At 38.0% G+C, this 22,782-nt stretch overlaps 2 protein-coding genes across 2 annotated transcripts in view; both read left to right on the top strand.

Annotated features, from left to right (window-relative positions):
• Positions 1-12,655: 12,655 nt before the first annotated feature.
• LOC145769011 (P-selectin-like) overlaps positions 12,656-22,782 on the top strand; it is a 28,314-nt gene continuing 18,187 nt past the window's right edge. The window contains exons 1-2 of the mRNA XM_082580610.1: positions 12,656-12,774; positions 21,028-21,210. Coding sequence (XP_082436736.1) covers positions 21,108-21,210 — 103 coding nt within the window. The 5' untranslated portion in view covers positions 12,656-12,774; positions 21,028-21,107. The remainder of the gene's footprint in view (positions 12,775-21,027; positions 21,211-22,782) is intronic.
• Positions 15,835-17,676, top strand: LOC145769012 (uncharacterized). The gene has a single exon (XM_082580611.1). The coding sequence runs from the start codon at positions 15,835-15,837 to the stop codon at positions 17,674-17,676; it is 1,842 nt and encodes a 613-aa protein (XP_082436737.1).

Raw genomic sequence — 22,782 nt, 5'->3', positions numbered from 1 at the left:
CCTACGAAAATAGTGGTATGGTAGAAAAACACGGCCCACACTCATTGTTTGTTTTGAAATCGCAAAGGTTTTTTTTTCAAGTCTTTTGCGCTGTCTGGAACAATAATTAATTTGCAATGTTCTTCAACTGAACGAAACTGCACAAATCAAATTACGCACTGCATTTCACAACAGTAGGCTGCTTTTTTCAGCAATTTAAAAAAAAATTCTCCAAAGTTTTCTGGTTTAAACTTTTGGACATGCTTTCCAACACTTCCCTCTCGAACCGAAATAATTTACCTTGTCCATTCCTTGGAAAGCCAGTCGCCGACGGATGACATCAAAAGCATTTAAACTTCTTTATTGGGAAGTGTGATTATTCCTTTTGTCTGCTCTTCTGTTTTAATGAAGCCTAGCTGTGCGAAAATTGTTTTTTTTGTAGTGCGATGTCTATTAGATTATGGCCTGGGATTACAGACACTTGTCTTTTGTTTTGATCGCATGCGTATGTCTCACCTCTGCTTCATTTCGCCTTTGAACATTGCAGACAATTATGCGAAGCAAAAAAGAGACATTCTCTTTTCGCTAACAGGTACAATTATACGATTAAATGAATGAAGTATGCAAACTAGAAGCAAATCCTGATGCTTTTATCCGACTTATTCTTTTAAGCGGTATTCGTTTAGCAGATGTTTTTACTTAACATTAGATTGGATTTGGTTTGGGATTTCAGGTTTTGATTCAAATAAACGATTGATACGTTTAAGCAGTATACTATTAACCGATTTCGTCTGTATAACCCGCCGGGAAGATTAAATCGATTTGTGCTGACTCGAACGTTGAATCAACCCAAAATTAACTTACTTTTCCTCCCCGTGAGTTATTTAACGTGAATTACCGTAACATCGTGCGTATCGCGTTGCTCGCTTTTTTTCGTAATAAACGTTCAAAGCAATTGCCGAGGCAATTTCAACTTTTGCCGTTTGGCCTCGGCAACGTTTTTGTAAGGGTTTGCACTTTGAAGTTACGAGTTATCGCCAACACTAACTGCCACCAAGATGAGATCCCGTTTGACTGGTGAACAATGAACATTTAAAAAGCCTAAATTTGTTACACTGCAATAAGCAATTTGTGATGTTCATTGCTTTTATAAAATCATTAAAATGCGTTGATGGTAAAAACGATCAATTATTCTAGAATAGATATCTGTATTCTATATTCGGTTTCAGTATTCTAGAATATTCTAGAATAGCTAATTATTCTATTTTGCCCATCCCTATGCACAATGCAGTTTTGTTTAAGATTGTAATAACAAACTAACTTTAGTAGGATGAATATTATTCAAAACATCCTGCAAAACTGATAATGCTTGACAATACATATTTAGAAGCTTCCAATAACAGGTGTTAAAGAGTAATGCATGAAAAAAAAACACAATAGACAATTGCTATATTGGTTAGCCATAGTACAGTACCAAAAGTGATGATAATCAACTTGAAAATGAAAGATACAATCTTGGTATATATATTTGATTTTGCTCATCATATACTGGTCACTTGGAGAGTTAGTCGGCAATTTTATGACCGAACAATAATTTTTGTTGTAATAGTGATTATAATTGTGATACTAAAAATGTTTTGCTTATGTTGTTTATGGAAGTTCTTAATTAACAATTGGCTGCACTAAAGCTTAAACGCCCTTCCTACAAGAGCTCATTGATTTCAAATTTTTTCTGTTGTTAGTTAAATCTTAGTAGCTGGTTTCAATCTTTATCCTCGGCTTTTTCAGTCTAAGGATGATCTAAACCAACAGTAGGGGAGAGTAGGGTTAGTTGGAAGGCGGGGTTAGTTGAAAATAGAGATGTACCGATACCAATATTTTGGCCGATACTGATATCACTTTTTTAGGCCGATACCGATATTTTGGCCGATGCTTTAGTTTAGTGTTACAAATAGAAGCAATTTTGGAATTTGCAAGGAATTGTATCAAATGCTAAGTTTGACCTTTTTTTAAAGGTCCCATACTCAGATACTGAGCTTTGGGGAATGAGAAGATATCAGGTTCTCATTATACTAAGCCTTCGGCACTAAGGAGAGTAGGGTGGCCAGTTCCTTTCTCTCGGCCGCCTTTACTTTAGCAACTATGCCCACCCAATTTATTGTACCCTGGGTATAGGTGAGCGGTGTTTATCAACAACCAGCTAAAGCCGGGAGTCGAACCAGGGTTGCATAATTAGAAAGCCAACGCCTTATCCGTTGCACCATCCCACCGCCAAGTTTGACCTTATTTGCATATAGAACTATTAAAAAAAGCTTTGAATTGGCATAGTTTATTAAAGATTCAAGAATTCATTCTCAACCGCATTGTTGTGTCATAATAGTAGGTTTTAGTAATGAAAGGCTACCATAATTGAGGACTGGGGTTTAAGAGAAGAAACATTACATCATAATTGGGGTTTCTGAAAAATTAATATTTTAGGGTTTGCGTAAACTCTCCAAATAGGCTATCATAATTCATAATAAGATGTAAACCAAGTCATTTGTGTAGTCAAACAAAAACTATTAGACAAGTAATGTGCAATGTAGTTTGGTTGAGAAGCTTTTGCCGGGCCAAGACTACCCAGGTAGCAAAAACGTATAATTTTGCATCTTTTTTATGTTACTAAACGTTTAAAAAACCCATGTAACTTGGTTGTTTTTCTAGTAAGCTGGTTCTATCAGCTTGTGATTTAATATTGTTATTATTATTATTAAGCTTAAACAATGTCATGGCAGAGTAAGTACGCTGCGCAACGAACTCCCATAGTTATCCCCACTTGCTGCTGACAAGTCAAAGAACATCTATGTCTTGTGACGTTGCCGATTTGCGTCACATTCTCAAATCTCAAATTTTGTCATGAGTTTTTTCTCACTTATTGGCACCATTTCCCCACTACCCCGAGAGATTTAAATGAAAAAGTTCAAAAACGAGCCACCCTACTAGCCAACCTGACATCATTGTTTTATGCGGCCGCTAATCGACTTTAACGATCATGGAATGTTACGTAATAGGAACGATTATGATTGCTTAAATCAGCTCTTTTTGCTGTTTTGTCTCGTGAGCTTTGCGTATTGTTCAACAAGTGTATAAAGTTTAGAATTGACAAAAACTCATTAAATTTGAAAATGAAGTTTGAATCACGGCAAATAAACAGATTCAAAACTTTTACTTCGGCCGACGCTGTTTCACACTCAGTTTTCTAGGTCAGCAACAATTTTGTCACAGCAAAAATGCGTTAATTTTGAAGGCTGCCAAGCTGGAAACAGCTTGTCTAATGTATAAGTCAAACCTGGCTTTTTGCGGTGAAAATCTCGAACTATACTCGAGTAGGCTATAATAAATAGGGTAATAAGTAAAATTTTGAATGTTAGGCTACAGAACAAAAATCGCCCGAGGCTAAATTTTCATGTCAAGTTAAATATTTCTGCTTCTGGAGTGCCCCATAATTAAATAAGTCACGCCATAGTTACGCTACACCACTGTCTGTACAGTATAACTCCTGTTGCAAGCAGGCTAACCACAGTTGATCTAAACTGCTTAGTGGATGAACAATGGAAAATGACTGGTATTTAAAGCGCAGGTAAACAAGAAAAAAAAACAGTTCCCGAACTTCATTGAAATGCTGCATGTTGCGCCATAACATTGTTCTTTGTAATACCGCTTTGAAAGAGGATTACGACTATGAATAAACTTCATTTTGAATTGAAAAGACATGACGTAATGTCTTCCATTCTTAGTTATCACATATTTTTTCATTATGTAATGTCTTGTAGGAATAAATTGAAAATCAGTATAATCATTCAAAATGAAAGCAATGGGACTACGAATCCTCACTAAACCAATCAATCAATAGTCTTGTTGCATCTAAGAGGACAACCTTATATGTTACTGATCTCCGGAGCCGACGTAAGCCTTAAAAGGCATGTCGACTTATTCTTGATGCCCCCCCTTAACGAAAATTGTTCTTTGTAATACCGCTTTGAAGGTGGATTGCGACTGTGAACAAAAGAATAATTTTTAAACTTCATTTTGAATTGAAAAGACATGACGTAATGTCTTACACTCTCAGTTATCGCATATTTTTTCATTACGTAATGTCTTATAAGAATGAATTGAAAACGAGTCTATTCACTAAAAAGGAGAGCAATGGGACCACGAATCCTCACTGAACCAATCAGTAAAAGGTCTTGTTGTGCCTACTGATCTCTGGAGCTGACGTAAACCTTAAAAATATGGACTTATTCTTGATATGGAATTTAACTACATAGCCTATATTACATACCGATTACAGGTAATGGATATTTTGTTTCAATGCACTTCAAAGTTAAAACGTATTTGTTTACCACAACCAAACCACTTGTGACGATCGAATTTGTTAGTTTATTATTCGATAAAATGTTTAGATGATGTCACGTCATTACGCCGATTTGAGATATAATTTCATTTATGACGTTGTATGGATGAAAAACTTTTACAAGTTTTACACTCTGCTTATACTGATTATACTGATACTGAGAGTAAAAAAGAAACACATATTGGAGAAATTGAGTCTCTTTCACAACTTAAGAATCGAACAACGCAAAACTGCTGAAACAAAACGTTTTGTTTGAGTGAAAGAATCACTGCAAGCAACCAATGCCAAAAGGCACGCGCAAGAAGTCATGGGAGTGTGAGATATCAGCAATTTGAACAGGTTGTTATTTTTCTATATCAATGTGACGTTAGTTACAACTTTAAAAAATCTGTATCTTTGCTTCTGTGGAAAATCCGCAGCAAGCGCCTTTTTTACATGTTTAGTATCGGCCACAGTATCGGCCAAATTTTGCCGATACCGATACTCAAAAAGTGGCCGATATCACCGATACCGATATATCGGTACATCTCTAGTTGAAAAATTATCATTTTTTAAACTTTTGATAAGTTTTTTAAATATTTACTGCCACCGTGTGCTGTAGTTCATAAAAACACATAATCCATGTTAGTTTCGATTTGTTAAGTCAAGATATGCCTATTTGGCTGACAATTTTGTATTTTCTTACTTTCGAAGTAAAATTTTTGGTGTTTTAAGAAACATCTTATGCGTTGATATTGTTAAGACAGGTAGAAGTTTTTTGGTGTGTGTCAGCAGTAGGTGTTTTACAACACTAAGAAATAAACAAATTTTAGTCAAATGCACCATGATAGAATATTTTAGGAAAATAATTTGTCATATATGCTAATGGGGCTAGTTGGAAAATAGTGGGTGGGGTTAGTTGGAAAATGTTTTGGTAACGGTATAACTATATAGTATGATACGAGTATATCGTCGTGGTATGATAGTAAGTAGTATAAGCTCCAATGTACTTGTTAACTCAATGTTAAGCACTTAAGCAGACATAGTGGTAAACTTTTAATTTGAATAACTTGGAAACTGATATGTATACGGTATCACAAGTTTTAACAATGCGTTTATTAAAAAATGTTTTTACGGTGATTAGGTGTAGAATTCATTGCATTTTGATTTCAAAGCAAGTAAACATATTTGCTTACAACCCCATGTAAATGTTTGGTGGTTAAATAAAGAGTATCCAGTTAATTAGTGAGCAGTAAACTGACGTTTTTCAACTAACCCCAGGCATGGAGTTAGTTGAAAAATCAATTGTATGTTTGTTTATTTTAAATTTTCATTAAAAGCTAAATTGACTCAACACTTGTTTTTGGTTGTATAATAGAGGACACCACCGTAGGTGATAATTTAAGGCGCTTCAAGTTGTCAGGCTTTGCACCGATTGTTTTAAATTCCACTTAAAAAAAACAACTTTCTGACTAGTCTCCCCTAGTTGTTTCTTGATGTCAGTGGCTAAACCCTTTTATTCATTAAAGTGGTGTGCTTGTCTTTGCACACCTGTGTGTATGAATGTTAGGTTTTGGTTTGGTTTGAATCTTTATCCTCGGACTGACAAAGCCTTGATCGGTTATTCCTGTTAGTTTCTCATACTTGTAGAGGCTTTTGATGCAGGGCCGGTTACTGAGATGGACAGAGTGAAGTTTCCTATTGTTGAAGTCTTGTTGCCGTGAAATTATTCCATTCATTAGGTGCTGCTGAATGGAGAGCAGTCCTTAGAATGCGTTGCTCAAGCGCACACCCCAAGAGTCGAACAAGCGGTGCTTGATCATGAAGCTTCTTTGTTCACAAAGTCACTCTCTAACCAACTGAGCTATATGAATGCTTAGAGTCTTTCACTACCATCCTGATTGTGCCATAATCTAACCAACAGCTGTAACATACAATGCATTCTTTTTACTTCTTATTTACTCTTCATATTTGTTTGTATATATGTGGCATTATTAAACCAAAATAAAAATTGATTTGGCTCATCAAGAAGAGCAAGGTAGATAAAGCGGTGGCCGGTCGATTGGTCGACAAACATTTGGTCGACAGGATGTTTGATCGACAGACATTCGGTCGACAGACATTTGGTCGACAGGACGTTTGGTCGACAAGACGTTTGGTCGACAAGACGTTTGGTCGACAAGACGTTTGGTCGACAAGACGTTTGGTCGACAAGACGTTTGGTCTACAAGACGTTTGGTCGACAAGACGTTTGGTCGACAAGACGTTTGGTCGACAAGACGTTTGGTCGACAAGACGTTTGGTCGACAGGACATTTGGGTTAGAGTTAGGGGGTAAAGGTTAGGTTAGGGTTAGTTAATCCTAACCCTAAAATGAATCGTTCTGTCGACCAAATGTCCTGTCGACCAAATGTCTTGTCGACCAAATGTCTTGTCGACCAAATGTCCTGTCGACCAAATGTCTGTCGACCAAACGTCCTGTCGACCAAATGTCTGTCGACCAAATGTCCTGTCGACCAAATGTCTTGTCGACCAAACATCCTGTCGACCAATTGACCGGGTACCGATAAAGCAAACTTCTCAAACAAACTTCCTACCATAGGCAAAGCCACTGACATTAAGCCTAGCAGCATTGGGCGAAGAAATTTCTCCTCGTTATGTGTAGGGTGCATTATTGATATATATATGGTTCACAACTAACAATGTTATAATTTTCACAGAAACAAACAAGCCTACAAGTCCTGTAACAATCAGCACAGTATAACTATATATTAAGTAAAACACGCTTTAGGACTATTATATTGCAAATGGAGAAGTCAACAAATATCATATATATTTTATAAAATAATATGTAGTTCACAATTGCTTTAAAAATTTAAAAAACAATGTACCTACACCAAGTAGGTCTTGTGTCGAAATAAACTTTGTGACTTGTAGGTCAACACCAAGACTGGGACATTATAATTGGCATACCAGTAGTTGTTAGAGTGCCTGCATTTGGGTAAGTAAAAATCATTGTGATGATAGCCTACTTTTTGGAATTATATCAAAAAACCTTATAAAAATGTGCATTGTGCATGAATACCTTTCTTATTTTTCAACTAGCATTAAGTGTGCTGGACGTTGTAAAGCACAGATAGCAATGCATATCTATGATGAATATATCAAATATACAAGATGTATCAAATCTTGCAGACAACTATCATCTGTGATGATGTAACTAAACAATCATATTATAATAGACTAGGCCTATCTATAGGATTAATAGTTGTTTATTTTCTGCTTTTATATGATATTAACGATTAGAAAAAAATACCAAATACACTTCAATTTTATTTGTGACCAGCCATTGAAAATATGGAAAAGGCAACACAATTTAAATAGGAAATTTGCAGTTTACCAGTGTACTGTATGATTGCATAATGCATATAGGCTACTATGAGCACAGATAATGGAAATGGTAGATGCTGCAAATTTAGCAGAAGCACAACAATTTAGTAATAACCTAATAAAAAAGTTGCACAGTCACAACGATTAAGAATACAGTATATATATAAAAAATCTTTTGTAATAGCAATGTCAGTAATAAACCCAACCATTATATATAGTTGACAACTTGCATGGCTGTTAGTCACCAAATCTATATGATAGCAGTTACTCACAACAGCAAATCATTTCAGCAAAAAATTCTCTTCCATTAATTTTTTTTATAATGCTATTTGAAATATTCACTACAAATAAATTCTCTCACACCAATGTCACGTGTCACAGAAATGAAGTAATGTAGACTAAATTACCTAGATGAATGAAAACTAAGTTAAGTTTATTAAAAACTTTATTGGAAACTTTAAAAATCATCACCTCTTGCTTAAGAATGCAATAAAACTTAGTGAAAATATCTGACTTTAGCTAAAAATCTTCCCAATAACTTATTTTTGCTATGGAAAGTTAGTTTTCTGTCATCACCTAACAAGAAACTACCTACTTTATTGTTTGTTTGCAAAAATACTTTAGACTGATCTTAGTCTGACGTAACCTAGGATGCTTTAAGGCAATTCCCATTCAGACCGGTTGTTTTCAAATATTGACTTCTGACTGCATATTATACACACGCAGTGTGAACAGTACAGTACACTCATGTGCAATGGATTGAGCGGTGCGATTTGTTGTATCACTTACGCAAGAAAAACATGTGAAGTCTAAACCAGTGGTGTTATAAAATTTTATTAATGCAATGCAAAAGGTGCAAGAACTAGCAGATAAACAAAATAAGTTTTGTGATCCTTCTAACTATTCGAGAATGCGCTATTTCCCCTCTGGGTTTTTTTCTTTTATATAGCATCTTAGGCCCATCTATGCCCCAATAGGGCGACTTTCAGAATCACTAGTCTAAATGCTGCTTTGCTCAGGTAAATCTTGTAAAAATGTTTTTTTAAAAAAAAACTGAAAAAAAGTTTTATTAATTGATATTTATGAATTATGTGTAGGCTATTTATATTTAATAATGGATATCGTTAGTAGTTATTGTTTATTCTGTTTTTTTATTTAGTTTCTGTTCTAAGCCTATCAAGATTGTAAATAAATTCACTACTCAAGTATCTAATGAATAGCTGAAGTATGGATAGCAATGTTAATTGTGCATATAAGTTTTTATCATTAGTTTTCGCAAGTGGCAGATGCAGTGGCTGAAGGCAGACCTCATTGAAGTACACACATTATCGTGTTAAACACAGGTTGTGCCTATTAACGTGCAGCCAACAAAAATGAATAACATTTTCTTACGATCAATATGCAGTTCCCAGACGGCAGGCTAAATTGCTGTTGATAATTGTATAATATAATATTTTAATTGTGTAAATTTTACTGTATTGTCAAGGCTGGTCACATGTCCTGAGGTCTAGAAGTTTTGTTTAAGCTATCTTGTTAAAACAAATTGACATTATTTTGTTTAAGAAATGTCCAATGTACTTTTTTCTCCCTACATTTATGGGTTTGGCTATGGCCATTTTCTTGCAGACTTTTATATAATTATAATACAGCAATTCTTTTCATGGTTGGTTTCATTTTGGAAGCCTTAGTTTTCTTGGGATATTTTGAGAGCAGGAATTTTCATGATTATTTTTTAATACCTGCACCCAATTTCTCAGATGTTGTTGTGCTTGAGACACTCTTTTGTTTTCACTGAGTTGCTTTTGAAATAATGTTCTAAGTTCAAACTTAGCACTGCAGCTTTTGTTGTCCAGTGAAATGGTAGCATTGGATTTACAAGGAGCAAAAATTCAACCATTCCATTGTCACAAGTTTCAAAATTGTTCAAATTCTAATTCAATCTAGTTACTACGACTTCATATACAGAATACCTCACAAGAACAAAAAGTAGTTTAAAGATATGGATACTGTAACAGATAAAACGGTTTGTTTTAGCCGTCGTCGTGTGAGCGTCTGGGGCCGAGGGTCTATCCTTTTACCACCCCAGATTTACAATGTTCCCGGACTACACTGGAAGGCTACTAGAGAGCAGCCAGTCTTTGGTTTCATCATCCATGATGATCATCATCCATGACTAGGTGGCTTGAAGATGGAGCAGTCATTGATGATGTGGTCTGCGGTTTATTCCTCGGCACCTCATTCACAAGAGGAGGAAGAGGCCATTCCCCATTGGTGCATGGTTGAGCGGAAAAGCCCGACGCCCGTACGGAGACGGTTGAGGCGCACCCATGCCTGTCTTGGTGTGTTAAACCGATGGGGCGTGTGTCGGCGTCGGGGATGAACGAATAGAGTCTGGTGGCGGTTGACTTCCATTCAGAACTCCATTTATGGTCCGCCCAAGCAGCCGCACAGCCGCAGAGATGTCTTGTACGTACATCAGTTTAGTTGATAAGAAGTTGAGCGGCTGGCATGAATGGGTGTCTTGATTTCAGTCGACGGGGGTGGTCGTTTGGGAGAGCAGAGATCTTGTGGTGGAAAAGGTGGTTAGGCTCCAGTGCCCGTCGACCGAGGGACAGAGTGGTTTCTTCGCGACGAAGCTCAGCGGGTTGGATGCCAGCGAGAATGGGGAGATTGACTTGGTGTGGGACGCAGGCATCTGGTCACTGCGCAGGGCGCTGTTTATGGCAGTGTCGATGTTATGGCAGTGAGCACTGCAGCACCAAACAGGTGCACAGTAGCCTACTCTGCTGAAGAGTAGACAAGGGCTAAGGCTGCTATGAGTGCCATATGCAAAGCGTCAGCCCTGTCAGGCGTTTGAGTAGTGCAGCGCGGGATGTGAGTTTCTTGCGCAGTGACACCAAATGGTGGCGGTATGTGAGCGATCTGTCCAGTGTCACCCGAAGATATCTTGGTTCGGGGCAGAAGGACAGAGATTTTCCGTTGTTCTGGACGTGTAGCTCACGATCAGCTTCCCGATTATGGAGGTTGAAAGCTGCTGCCACAGTTTTGGTTTCGCTGAGTTTCAGTCGCCAGTTCTGGAGATAGGCTGAGAGAGTTTTCATGTCCTGGCTCAAGGTGTCTTCTAGATTTTCCCACGACTTTGTGGAGTGGAGAATTGCCAGGTCGTCCGCATAAGCGTAAGGATCTTGATAAGAACACAGAGGAGGGATATCGGACGATAACTCCTTGGGTCCTCTGGTGGCTTGTGAGGCTTAGGGATCGCAACTACTAAAGCTCTTCTCCAGATTTTTGGGATTGTGAGGTGGTGCAGGCAGGAAGAGAGGAATCTACGTAACCAGGACTTTAAGGCATGGCCATTGGCCAGCATGGACCACAAGCTCAGGGCAGATCTTATCCGGCCCTGGAGACTTGTGTGGTTTCACTAGGCGGAGGGCGGTGGCGAATTCCTCTGGGGTAAAGTCCCCAGAGATTGCTTCCTCTTGTGGTGTTTCCACTCGCCACAGGGCAGATACTTCCCTGGCAACAAGGCGGGATGCCTTGCGGTCCGGTCTTGTTTTAGCCGTGTGTTTATCTTAATTAACTTGTTTGTCAATCACCAGTTACAGGGGCAGTAAAACCACGTCCATCTCAAAGTCATAATATGGTATGTATTTCATATTTGGAAAACAGATTGTTTCAGTTTGTATTATTTTTTGCTTTGAATCTTTCAAAATGTGATCATGTTAATTTTTCAGAAAATTAAGGTTTGTCTATAGAAACAGTTCAATCTGAAGATTTGCTCATTTCTCGTTGGCTATACTGACTCTTGACACTGATCGACCATGACCAACATTTTTCTTGTTCTTGTATTAATGCAATATTACTGTAAGTTTGTTTGGAATTTAAGAAAACAATCAATTTAATAAAATTCATTATGAAATCTTAATGATGATTAATAAACACAATAGTATAGCCATTAACAATTGACAATGATTGTTTTGTTCTAATTGCTAGGCTAATTTATTGTTAACATTTTTGCTTTGGTAACTTTTTTGTGATACGAAACTAACATGAAGTGTAGTTTGAATGCGTTTTGTAAAATTGAATCAAATTATCTTCAGTAGATGAGACCTGGCGTTTGTTAGTTTGTTAATCAAAATACAATGAAAGGTGTGTAATTTCTAATTAAGCTCATGTTAAGTTTTATTTTTTACTTCTAATTGTCAAAGCGAAAAATACTACTTGCCATAACATAACAGAAGTCTAAAAAGAGTAAGATGAAAAAACGCAAACATTTTAAAGCCTGTTCTAAACCAAAGTGATTTACAAAATACAAGGATTGGGCGTGGTTCCAACACCTTGAGAAATTTAAAATAAAACAAAAAATTTAGACAAATTTCAATATCAAGTAGGCTATTCAAGAGAAAAATACTTTAAAAAAAGAAGAAAAAAAGATAAACAATTACTATGTTTATTCCGATTTCTCAAAACTTTTTCTGAAGTGTAGAAGACTTTTGAAAAGATTGTACAACATTCATGATGGTAAATACTTATAGATTTCAACAATGTTCTAGTTGTCTGAGATAGATATGCTGCACATATGGTACACTCAAGTACACACACCAACATTGGGGAAAGCAAGTTTCTTCAGTAGACTGGTTGTTCCAATTAGATCAACTATATTTTTTGATGTAATGATATGTATGTTGTTTAACCAAACTGTTTTCTATTGGAAGCATATTTGAGTAGGAATCTTGACACTCATAAAATAACAATTGGGCAGCAGCTGCAGAAAAGTAGCTGTATTGACAGGGAAAACACTTTTCACATCATAGCAGTGGCTGGCGTTTCAGTATGTTTATGTTACAGATACACTGATCCAGTGCGATTGCCCTGACATCCCTCAGATAATGTTTGGAGATGTATCGTGTAGCAACCTCAACAAAGCCAATTCCGTTTGTTCATATGTATGTGAAGAACATTATACTTTAATTGGGAATGCTTTCACAACTTGCAGCTACAATGCCTGGGATAACCTTCCACCAACCTGCAAATGTAATTTTAGCTTTTAGTAGTTTTCTGTATTCATAAAATAAAGGTTTCATTTTATTGCCATGTAATTTTCATTTCAGTTTGTTTTTATTTCTGACCATCACAACGAAAAACAATATATATATGCCAAACATAGCAGAGGTCTAGATAAAGGTAGAAGATTTCTATTTTAATTTGTACATAATAGATTAAAATCTGATGAAATCGTTTGACTTTCAGCTGCATGATTGTAACTTATGCCACAAGTGTAGATAAAACGATTTGTTTCAGCCCAATTCTGTTTAAATATCACTATATAATGCACATTTTTGCATAGTGGTACAGACAAATAGTTTAGGGTGGCCTACGATAATCTCTTTTTTACTCTATCGGTGGCCTTTTGTCACAATCAATATGCGTAGTCCCGTTGCAGGCTACATTTTTGTTCTAAATTAGGTGAACTATTTTATTTTGTAATTCTGCTGTGGTGCTTCGACGATTACTGACTGATAGTAATCTTTAGTTTTGCAATCTTTTATTGTGAAATCTGTTTCTACAAAAATTTGTGTTCATGACATTCTGGAAACTTCTTTGGCTTATTGACCAGAAGAATGAGTTTTTGTGATATAGTATTACCCTAGTCTCTGGAAGCTTTTGGTCTAAGCAAACCTGTTATAAATAGCTGCATGATTTGATTGCAATTATTATTCCAGTTTTGTTGAGATTGTGTATTACGGGGATTAGAAGTTGTAACAAAAAGTATATTGAACACGATTGTAGTGTTCTAGCCAATATTGAATAGATTGTAAAAGTGAAAGTTATTGCCAATTGTACTGTAAAGTAGCTGTTGCAAGTAATAGTGTATATTTATTTTGAAATTGACAAATACGTTTGCTGCTCGGAATTTGATTTCTTTACTTGTTGGAACTAGAACGGTCTTGAATGCGTAAATTGGACATCATCAACAATGAAAAAACTCACTACCTTCCAAAATCACATCATGAGAAGCATGACCAACAAAAGGTTACTTGATCACACGAAAATAGAAGATCTTCTAACTATGACAAAACTACATCCAATTGCAGCAACAATAAAATCAAAAGTTTCAAAACTGTTCGACCACACTAAAAGATCACAATTCGGAATCAGCAAAGTTTGCACAGAAGGCAAAGTAGAAGGAAAAAGAAAACGTGGCAGACAACCAAAACGATGGCAAGACAACATCCAATTATGAACCGGACTCAACTTGACGAGACTGGGCGAGTTGGCTCAAAATCGCCACTCTTGGAAGCAAATAAGCCATGTTGATGCGCAATCTGCCGTAGGCGGAGATAACGACTGATGATGACTTGTTGGAAGTGGGGAACCATTCGTCAGTTCAAGGATTTCATCTATTTGTCCGCCCCGATAGCTCAGTTGGTTTCTGGTTAGTGCGTGACTTCTGGAACGAAGAAGCTTCTAGATCAAGCGCGCTGGTTCGACTCTCGGGGTGTGCACTTGAGCAACGCACGTTAAGGTCTGCTCTTCATTCAGCGGCATCTAATGGATGGAATAATTCCCCGCAACAAGACTTCAGCAATCAGAAACCTTACTCTGTCAATCTACCAGGCCTGCGTCAGTGATCTAAAGCCTCTACAAGTATGCGAAACTGCCAGGATTAAGCTCTGCAAGAAGCTTTCCCAGTCCGAAGATAAAGATTCAATCTAGCAAGTTGAACTATCCCACCATTTATCTGACAAACTTGTGGCAAACTTGGCTGAACAGTATTTAGTTGCTTATGATGAGAAGCTGACGATCGAAGGGCTGTTATGCGATAAAGACTAATAACAAACAAATGGTTTTCAAGAGGCTCGGTCCGAAGAGAATTGCGTTGTTTTAATTGTAATGGCTTAGGCCTTCTTCAACAGATTGATCATGTTTGATCAGTTGTGATTGTAGTGTCTGTTTATTTACATAATCTGTATTGGAAACCCGTAACGTGCAAGTATATAAATGACTCGTGTCTCGCTGTTTGTTTTCTTTGTTCCCCCACGCAAATGCAAGTGCTATGACAAGTAAGTTAAATCTGAACTATCAAGTTGTGTAAAGCAGGCTAGGCAGACACAACAATTCTGGCGACGAGGATAGTAGGATAATATTAAGAAAAGAATGGAGATACCTATACGTTTGATTTGCAACCATTTGACTGTCAAAGTCCTGGAGCAAGTACGCGATGGACCAGATGGAAACGAGCTTTTGAGTTGTATGCTGAAGGAAAGAATGTCACGAATGTTTCTAGAAAGCGAGCTCTGCTGCTGCATTGTGCTGGAATGAAGGGGAATTGACCAGCTATGAAGCTGCTGTTCAAGCACTAACTAATTATTTTACGCCGTTAAACAATGTCCTGTATGAACGCCATGTATTTAGATCTCTATTTCAAAAAGAGGAAGAAAGTGTAGAACACTTGTTGTTCAAACGAAAATTGCGTACGAAGTTACCATGCATTGATTGTTCTTATGACCATGATTTTCAATCTGTTCGTGACAGAGATTCAGAAATGAAGGGAAAGTTATATGCTGATCTTAGACGTGGTGCGGTTCAAGCTGATATTAAACAAGGTGATACTGTACTATTGAAGCAACATGGCCGTGACAAACTCTCCACTACCTTTCGTAATGATCGGTTTATTGTCACAGAGAAGTATGGAAATTGTGTGATTGTTGAAACTGATGACGCAAAGTATAAAAGAAGCGTAACCCATGTTAAGAAATTTCATGATTCAAACAATGACCTAACCACTGATGTGTCTTCGAGACTGTAGTATACCTAAAGTGATTGTACGGCATGCAACGTGATCTTGCCTGTAGCTGCTAGCCGTTTGTTGCATTGTTACAACAAACTGTACTGTACGTTACAACAAGCAGTAGCCTTGTAGTCAACCTACCGTCAGGTTGTCTGTTTTCTTAGTTTATGTATCTTTGTTAAATGGAGGTTTAATTCATGTTTTGTTTTCTAGACTTTCGTTATAAGTTAGTTTAAGCTTTAATAAAGCAAATACAATGTAAAGAATAGTTTCATTTCAATTAAACTAACTTATAACTTACTATGGCAACTAGCACGCTGAAAGACATATTGAAGCCGGCAAGGTTTGATGCAGAGCCTAACGCGCAAAATGCAACAAAGGTCTGGAAGCATTGGTTGAACATCTTCAACCTATTCTTACAAAAATGCCAGATTGCAGAAGAAGACAAGCTCAGCGTGTTGTTCGCCAATATTAACCCAGATGTCTATGAAATGGTAGAAGACTCTCCTAGCTACGAAGCAGCAATCTCGAAACTAAATGGAGTGTACATAAAGACCCCAAATTCGATATTTGCAAGACATCTGTTAGCTACAAGGAGACAACAGCCAGCGGAGTCTCTCCATGATTTTAAGAGAGCATTACATTCGCTTAGTAAAGACTGCAAACTAAGGGATGTCACTGCCGAGAGGTACCGTGAGGAACTCATTCGAGATGCTTTTATAAATGGGTTGGCTGCAAACCATATCCGCCAGCGATTATTGGAAAGCACGGAACTGACTCTTGAGGCTGCCTTTAATATCGCAAACTCTTTAAGCACGGCACAGGCAAACTCTGCAGCCTATACGCCAAGAGTGGATGACCTCGCTGTACTAACTCTCGTCCATGATGAACCTAACCAAGACAGCGCTTTGGGAAATTGGAAAATGTCTGCAGCCATATCAAAATCTAAGTCTTGCTACTTCTGTGGTCAAAAATATCACGATCGACGGCGATGTCCAGCTAAGCACGCTCAGTGCTTCACATGTGGGAAACTAGGCCATTTCGCTAAGGTGTGCCGTTCTAAAGTGTCTTCCTCCAAGAGTTATACGCAAGAGAGTCAAATTAGTAGCTCAACATCCCTGGCTACGACGTCGTTGCAGTCCTCAGTTTCCGCGTCATGTCCTGGAAGCTTACAGAGTGCATGTTTGCCTATCACACTAAATGGAAAATGCCTCACCGCTCTAATGGACACCGGCAGCTCCGAAAGTTACATCGACTCAACAGTGTGCAAGAACTTACAGTTAAGCGTTTATCCTTCATCCCAGCAAGTTCAAATGGCTGCTTCCAATGTAAAAATGAAGTCTACCGGATTTTGCTTGGCTAACTTGAAAATAAATCAAACCAAGTATGACATGACTAGACTAAATATCCTTGAAAATCTCTGTAGTGACGTCATTCTTGGATTAGACTTCCAAAGCCAACACAAACAGTTAATTTTCGAGTTCCAAGGAGTATCGCCGGACCTTGTTGTTTCAAACAAGTTAAGTTGTGCCGTAACTGCAGCGGAGACCAGCAAAGCATCCTTATTTTCAAACTTGTCGCCAAACGTCAAGCCCATTGCTACAAAATCCCGACGCTTCAGTCAAGAAGACAAAGCCTTCATAAACGAAAACGTCGAACAACTTCTTAAAGACGGAATCATTCAACCGAGCCAATCCCCTTGGCGAGCTCAGGTAGTTGTAGTTAAAGACGATACTAACCGTCATAAAAAACGACTGTGCATAGACTATTCCCAAACGATTAACATTTTCACGGAACTTGACGCATATCCATTACCGCGCATAGATGATATGGTAAATGAACTTGCAAGATACAAGGTGTTCTCGACGTTTGATTTACGCAGCGCTTATCATCAAATAAAAATAATCGAGTCCGAAAGTAAATATACTGCGTTTGAAGCCTGTGGCAAACTTTATGAATTTACCCGCATTCCCTTTGGAGTAAAAAATGGCGTTGCTGCATTTCAACGAAAAATATCAGAATTTATCAAAGAAGAGCAGTTAAAGGACGTATTTCCATATTTGGATAATGTTACCGTGGCGGGACGTGATCAAGAACAGCATGATAAAAATGTGCAAGCTTTTCTAGAGGCGATCCGAAAATGAAAGTTTACTCTAAATGAGACCAAAACTATTTCCTCGGTATCGAGTATTCAGATTCTTGGATACGTGGTAGGAAACGATGTCATAAAACCAGACCCTGAGCGCATGCGTCCCTTACAAGATTTTCCGCCGCCAAATAGCGCTGCTTCACTAAAACGCGTGCTTGGGATGTTTGCGTATTATGCGAAGTGGATACACTGTTTTGCGGACAAAATTCGGCCTCTTGCCCACACAAAGCAATTTCCCCTTTCAAATGAAGCTATGAAAGCGTTTTTGCAGCTGAAACTGGAACTGGAAAATACAGGTCTGAAATCAATAGACGAACGTCTACCTTTTGTCGTTGAGTGTGACGCTTCTAATATTGCTTTGTCTGCTACACTTAATCAAGGTGGCCGCCCTGTTGCATTCATGTCGCGGACCTTACAAGGGAGTGAGCTAAACTATCCCGCGTACGAGAAAGAAGCTACAGCCGTAATTGAGGCCGTCAGGAAATGGTCGCATTTGTTGGCCAGAAAAACGTTCACACTGATTACTGACCAAAGGTCTGTTGCCTTTATGCTGGACAGCCGTCGCCGTTCCAAAATAAAAGCTAATAAAATTCAGCAATGGCGGGTGGAAATGGGTTCTTTTTCTTACGAAATGAAATATCGCCCCGGCCAGAGAAATGTTGGCCCGGACACTTTCACCAGAGCATTTTGCTCATCATTGTCTTGTTCAAGCACACTTCATGACATACACGACAGCCTTTGCCACCCAGGAGTGACTAGGATGCTACACTTCGTTCGATCCAAAAATTTGCCCTTCTCGACAAACGACGTAAAGAAAATGGTCTCAGCATGTAAAATATGTGCAGAAGTTAAACCGCATTTTTTTCGCCAAAATCGTGGAACATTAATCAAGGCAACCCAGCCAATGGAACGACTAAGTATAGACTTCAAAGGCCCGGTACTGTCAGCAACGAATAATAAGTACCTGTTGGTAGTGATCGACGAATATTCACGCTTCCCTTTTGCCTTTCCCTGTAAGGACATGACAACAACTTCTGTGATACGAGCGCTTGATAGTTTATTTTCATTGTGTGGAACACCAGGATTCATTCACTCCGACAATGGATCGGCATTTACCTCGACGCAGTTCAAACAGTATCTGACACAACGCCGAATTGCATCGAGTAAATCAAGCATCTACCATCCGTCTGGAAATGGGCAAGTTGAACGAACTGTAGGCACATTGTGGAAAACCGTCCAATTAGCTCTAAAAACTGGTCAAGTTCCGTTATCGCGCTGGGAAACTGTATTAGACAACGCCCTGCATTCTATTCGATCGCTTATTTGCACATCCACAAATGCTATTCCACATGAACGCTTTTTTAAGTTTCAGCGACGGTCATGCACTGGAGAATCGCTTCCCTCGTGGATGACTGTTCCTGGAAAAGTATATCTCAAACGTTTTGTTCGCACTGATAAGAGCGCTCCATTGGTGGACGAAGTCGAATTGCTTGGTGTTAATCCAACGTATGCGAATGTACGTTATTCCAATGGTCGGGAAGCGACTGTCTCACTTCGCGATATCGCTCCATGCCCAAGCACTCCTGATCCTCCAACTGACCATCATTCAAATAACGAAATTGAAATCTCGGAAGTAGATGCACCAACTGTAAACCCAATTGAAATAAATGATCCGCCCCTTGTATCGCCCGGCCGTCATGATGACGAAGACGATGTTGAAAAATGTTATCCGAGACGGTCATCTCGTTGCAACAAAGGGGTGCCTCCTCTACGATACGGAGATGTTTAACAATCATTGTCAATACATTGTTCTTGTATTTTGCCGATATTTTGTATTTTAAGCGAACCTTATTGTTTGGAATATTGATCACTTTAACCGTAAAATTGTAAACTACCTGTTACTCTTCGGTAGGCTATATGTGTTTGTGTTTTCTATGTGTTTGTGTTTTCTTTTAGGAGGGGTGAATGTAGTATACCTAAAGTGATTGTACGGCATGCAACGTGATCTTGCCTGTAGCTGCTAGCCGTTTGTTGCATTGTTACAACAAACTGTACTGTACGTTACAACAAGCAGTAGCCTTGTAGTCAACCTACCGTCAGGTTGTCTGTTTTCTTAGTTTATGTATCTTTGTTAAATGGAGGTTTAATTCATGTTTTGTTTTCTAGACTTTCGTTATAAGTTAGTTTAAGCTTTAATAAAGCAAATACAATGTAAAGAATAGTTTAATGTCTCGACTGAGGCTTTCTCTGATTCAACTGATGTAATACCTGAACAAAATGTTTCGCCTGATAACCTTACTGACGCTGTTATTCTAACCAGGCCGCATCGCAACATCAAACCACCGCAACGGTTTAAAGACTTTGTTATGTAATTTACTATGTTGTGTTTAACCAGAACTGTTATGTTTAATTCTTGATCTGTTGACTACATTTCGAAATATTGTTTGCTTCTGAAAAGGAAAGAGATGTAGTGTCTGTGCATTTACATAATCTGTATTGGAAACCGTAACGTGCTAGTATATAAATGACTTATTAAGTTATGTAAAGCAGGTTAGGCAGACACAACAGTGATCTCCCATATGAACTGTCTCCATTTTGTTCTGTCTTTTGTTTTATTAGTGCTTCCGGCATGCTTTTTATTTGCTTGATATTGTCAAAATATTTCATTTTTTGTCGTCGTTTTGTTCGTTTGCCTTACACCATCCCAGTCAGCATTCAATTTTCCAACGAGTTGCTTCTTGCTATGTGTCCGAAATTTGTCGATTTTCTGAGGTTGATGTTGGTAATCAGACTCCTTTTATCGTCTATTTGTTGGAAAACAAATTCATTTGTTTTTCTTTCCATCCAACTGATGCGTAATAGTCTTCTGTGACACCACATTTCAAAACTTTTTAACTTTTTAATGTCGCGTTTTTTGCATGTCAAAAAAACTGAATAATGTAAGTTATGGTAGTCTGATGAATGATGATGTATATTAAAATTGATATGATGGAAATGTGTTGCCGGTAGACAAAAATATCTGCACAAGATGGGGCGTGCTCAATGGAAAATAGTCTTGCAGGAGATGTGAAAAAGAAGAAAATAGTGCATCGTATAATAAAAAGCATTTAATACACTGAATGCCTTCAATTTATTTCTAGGAAGTCTGTTCATTGTAATGAGTCTTTGTATTATGCAATTGATTGAGTTTAGCTTTTAGCAGCATGATCTTTAGTTAGTGAAGTAATCGTTAGAATTCTACGTTAGAATCTACACTGTGAAGTAAGTCTTTGTATTGGTTGGTTTTTATGAAGTTTAGAAACTGTAGGCTACGATTTTTTCTAATTTTAATGATATTTTTGTGAAGATACATCCTGTCACACCATCAAGGGAATTGACCATGGTAATGTAACCTGCACACAAGGATCACGTCTCAACTCAAAATGCATGTTTCAGTGTGACCCAGGATACCATGCACAAGGCAGTCAACTTGTAGAATGTGTTGCTAACCGCCAGTGGAATAAACCGCCACCAGTTTGTGTTGTTGGAGGTAATTTATAACTTTATACACTTTGCTTATATTGAAACCACTTAGCGAAAAAAGGGTGTCAATATTGATGAACCTATACAGTTTGTTTCTGTATTTCAATGTTAATACAAAGCCAATGTTTGGATATGTGAAAAGTAGCGAGTATCACACTAATTTAACAAACTTAAGTTTAGGCTTATTTCAGAGCTTTCGCCACACAAGTATGACTTCATCAGGACATTCGCAACAACTAAATCAAATAATAAAATATTAAGATTTAAAATAGAATTAAACTGAAGTTATTTATGAGAACAATAGTTTTATTGCACAGTTGATATATTTACAAAAGTAAACGACTTTGACGTATTTAAATAAAATCATTGGTAAAAATATATTGCATGCAACATTATGGCTGCAAGTTGTAAATAAATAAGATTATAAGGTATCCAACAATATAGTTTCGGGAGAGAGTTCGCTTTTTTGTACCACAGACAGGCAAGGCACTACAAGGTAGAGCATTATCTTGTACATGCACGTCTTCAACCAAGGGTGTGCACTATGCAACACCGACGCCGAGTCCCGGGCGGGCGCGCCACGCCCGCCGGACATTTCAGGAATTAAAAAAAAAATTTAATGCCATTATAAGTCCCAAAATTTCTGTAACCATCTGCCACCTTCTGATACTAGCCTACTTACCTTATTCGCAGGGTTTTGTCGCCATATGATAGGCCCTACTAGACCTACTAATTAAGCGATTAGTTTTCGTCAATTATTGCCATTGTTACATTCATGCAACGTTAAACAACGTTGATTCGCCGTTAAGCGAGCAAAAGTGTCCAGCCGCGCCGTCTGTCTCCACTCTGCCACTCGTAGCCCAGTGCTATAAATCAAGCAAATTGCGCAAATCTGCGAGGAACTTCATTCGTGGCAAAAGTCTGACCGCAATTTCCACTGCTTTTACATCGTTTTAACATCGCCAGATGTTAAATCGGTGTAAAAACTGTAGCATTGTTCTTCAAAGGAGTAATTTTCTCTCAAACGATGTTATCAATTAACTCTGCTGCCAAAATGCTCTATTTTGTCGTCTCAATCATCACAGTTGCGTTTGCTACGTCACTTAAATTTTAACTGTGCACACCTGTTGGTTTACCCGGATGAAACCGTTGGTTGTCATTAGTTGCAATTCAGCTCCTTCGTTATATAACTGCTCTAATTGTAGATTCAATGTAAGATCGGTTTAATAGCGCAGTTTATCGCTAGATGGCTTCTCGGGAGCTCAATTGCCGTAAAATCGCTTCTGCGTTGCATTACTGCATCTTGTATCTTATCTGTGTGCCCGCTAGGAGCGACTTATCGTTATGAACCCACCGATGTATTGTGTGTGTGTTGTCGTGTTGTATCAACAATAGTAATGTAATTATGGAACTAGTACAGTATTGCAGTTTTCGTCCCGCAACCCGCACATACCAATCACAAAAAATATGCGGAACTGAATCACCAGGACCAGACGTTGTTGCGTACCAATTATATTTATTACTTGTTTCCAAATCGTGTTAGAGGAGACATAAACTTAAATGTAAAACTAGGCTAGCC

Source organism: Aplidium turbinatum, chromosome 4 (genome assembly GCF_918807975.1).
Source record: "Aplidium turbinatum chromosome 4, kaAplTurb1.1, whole genome shotgun sequence".
NCBI classification, from domain to species: domain Eukaryota; kingdom Metazoa; phylum Chordata; class Ascidiacea; order Aplousobranchia; family Polyclinidae; genus Aplidium; species Aplidium turbinatum.
Note: the sequence above shows the minus strand (reverse complement) of the source record. Positions and strands in the feature narration are given on the sequence as shown.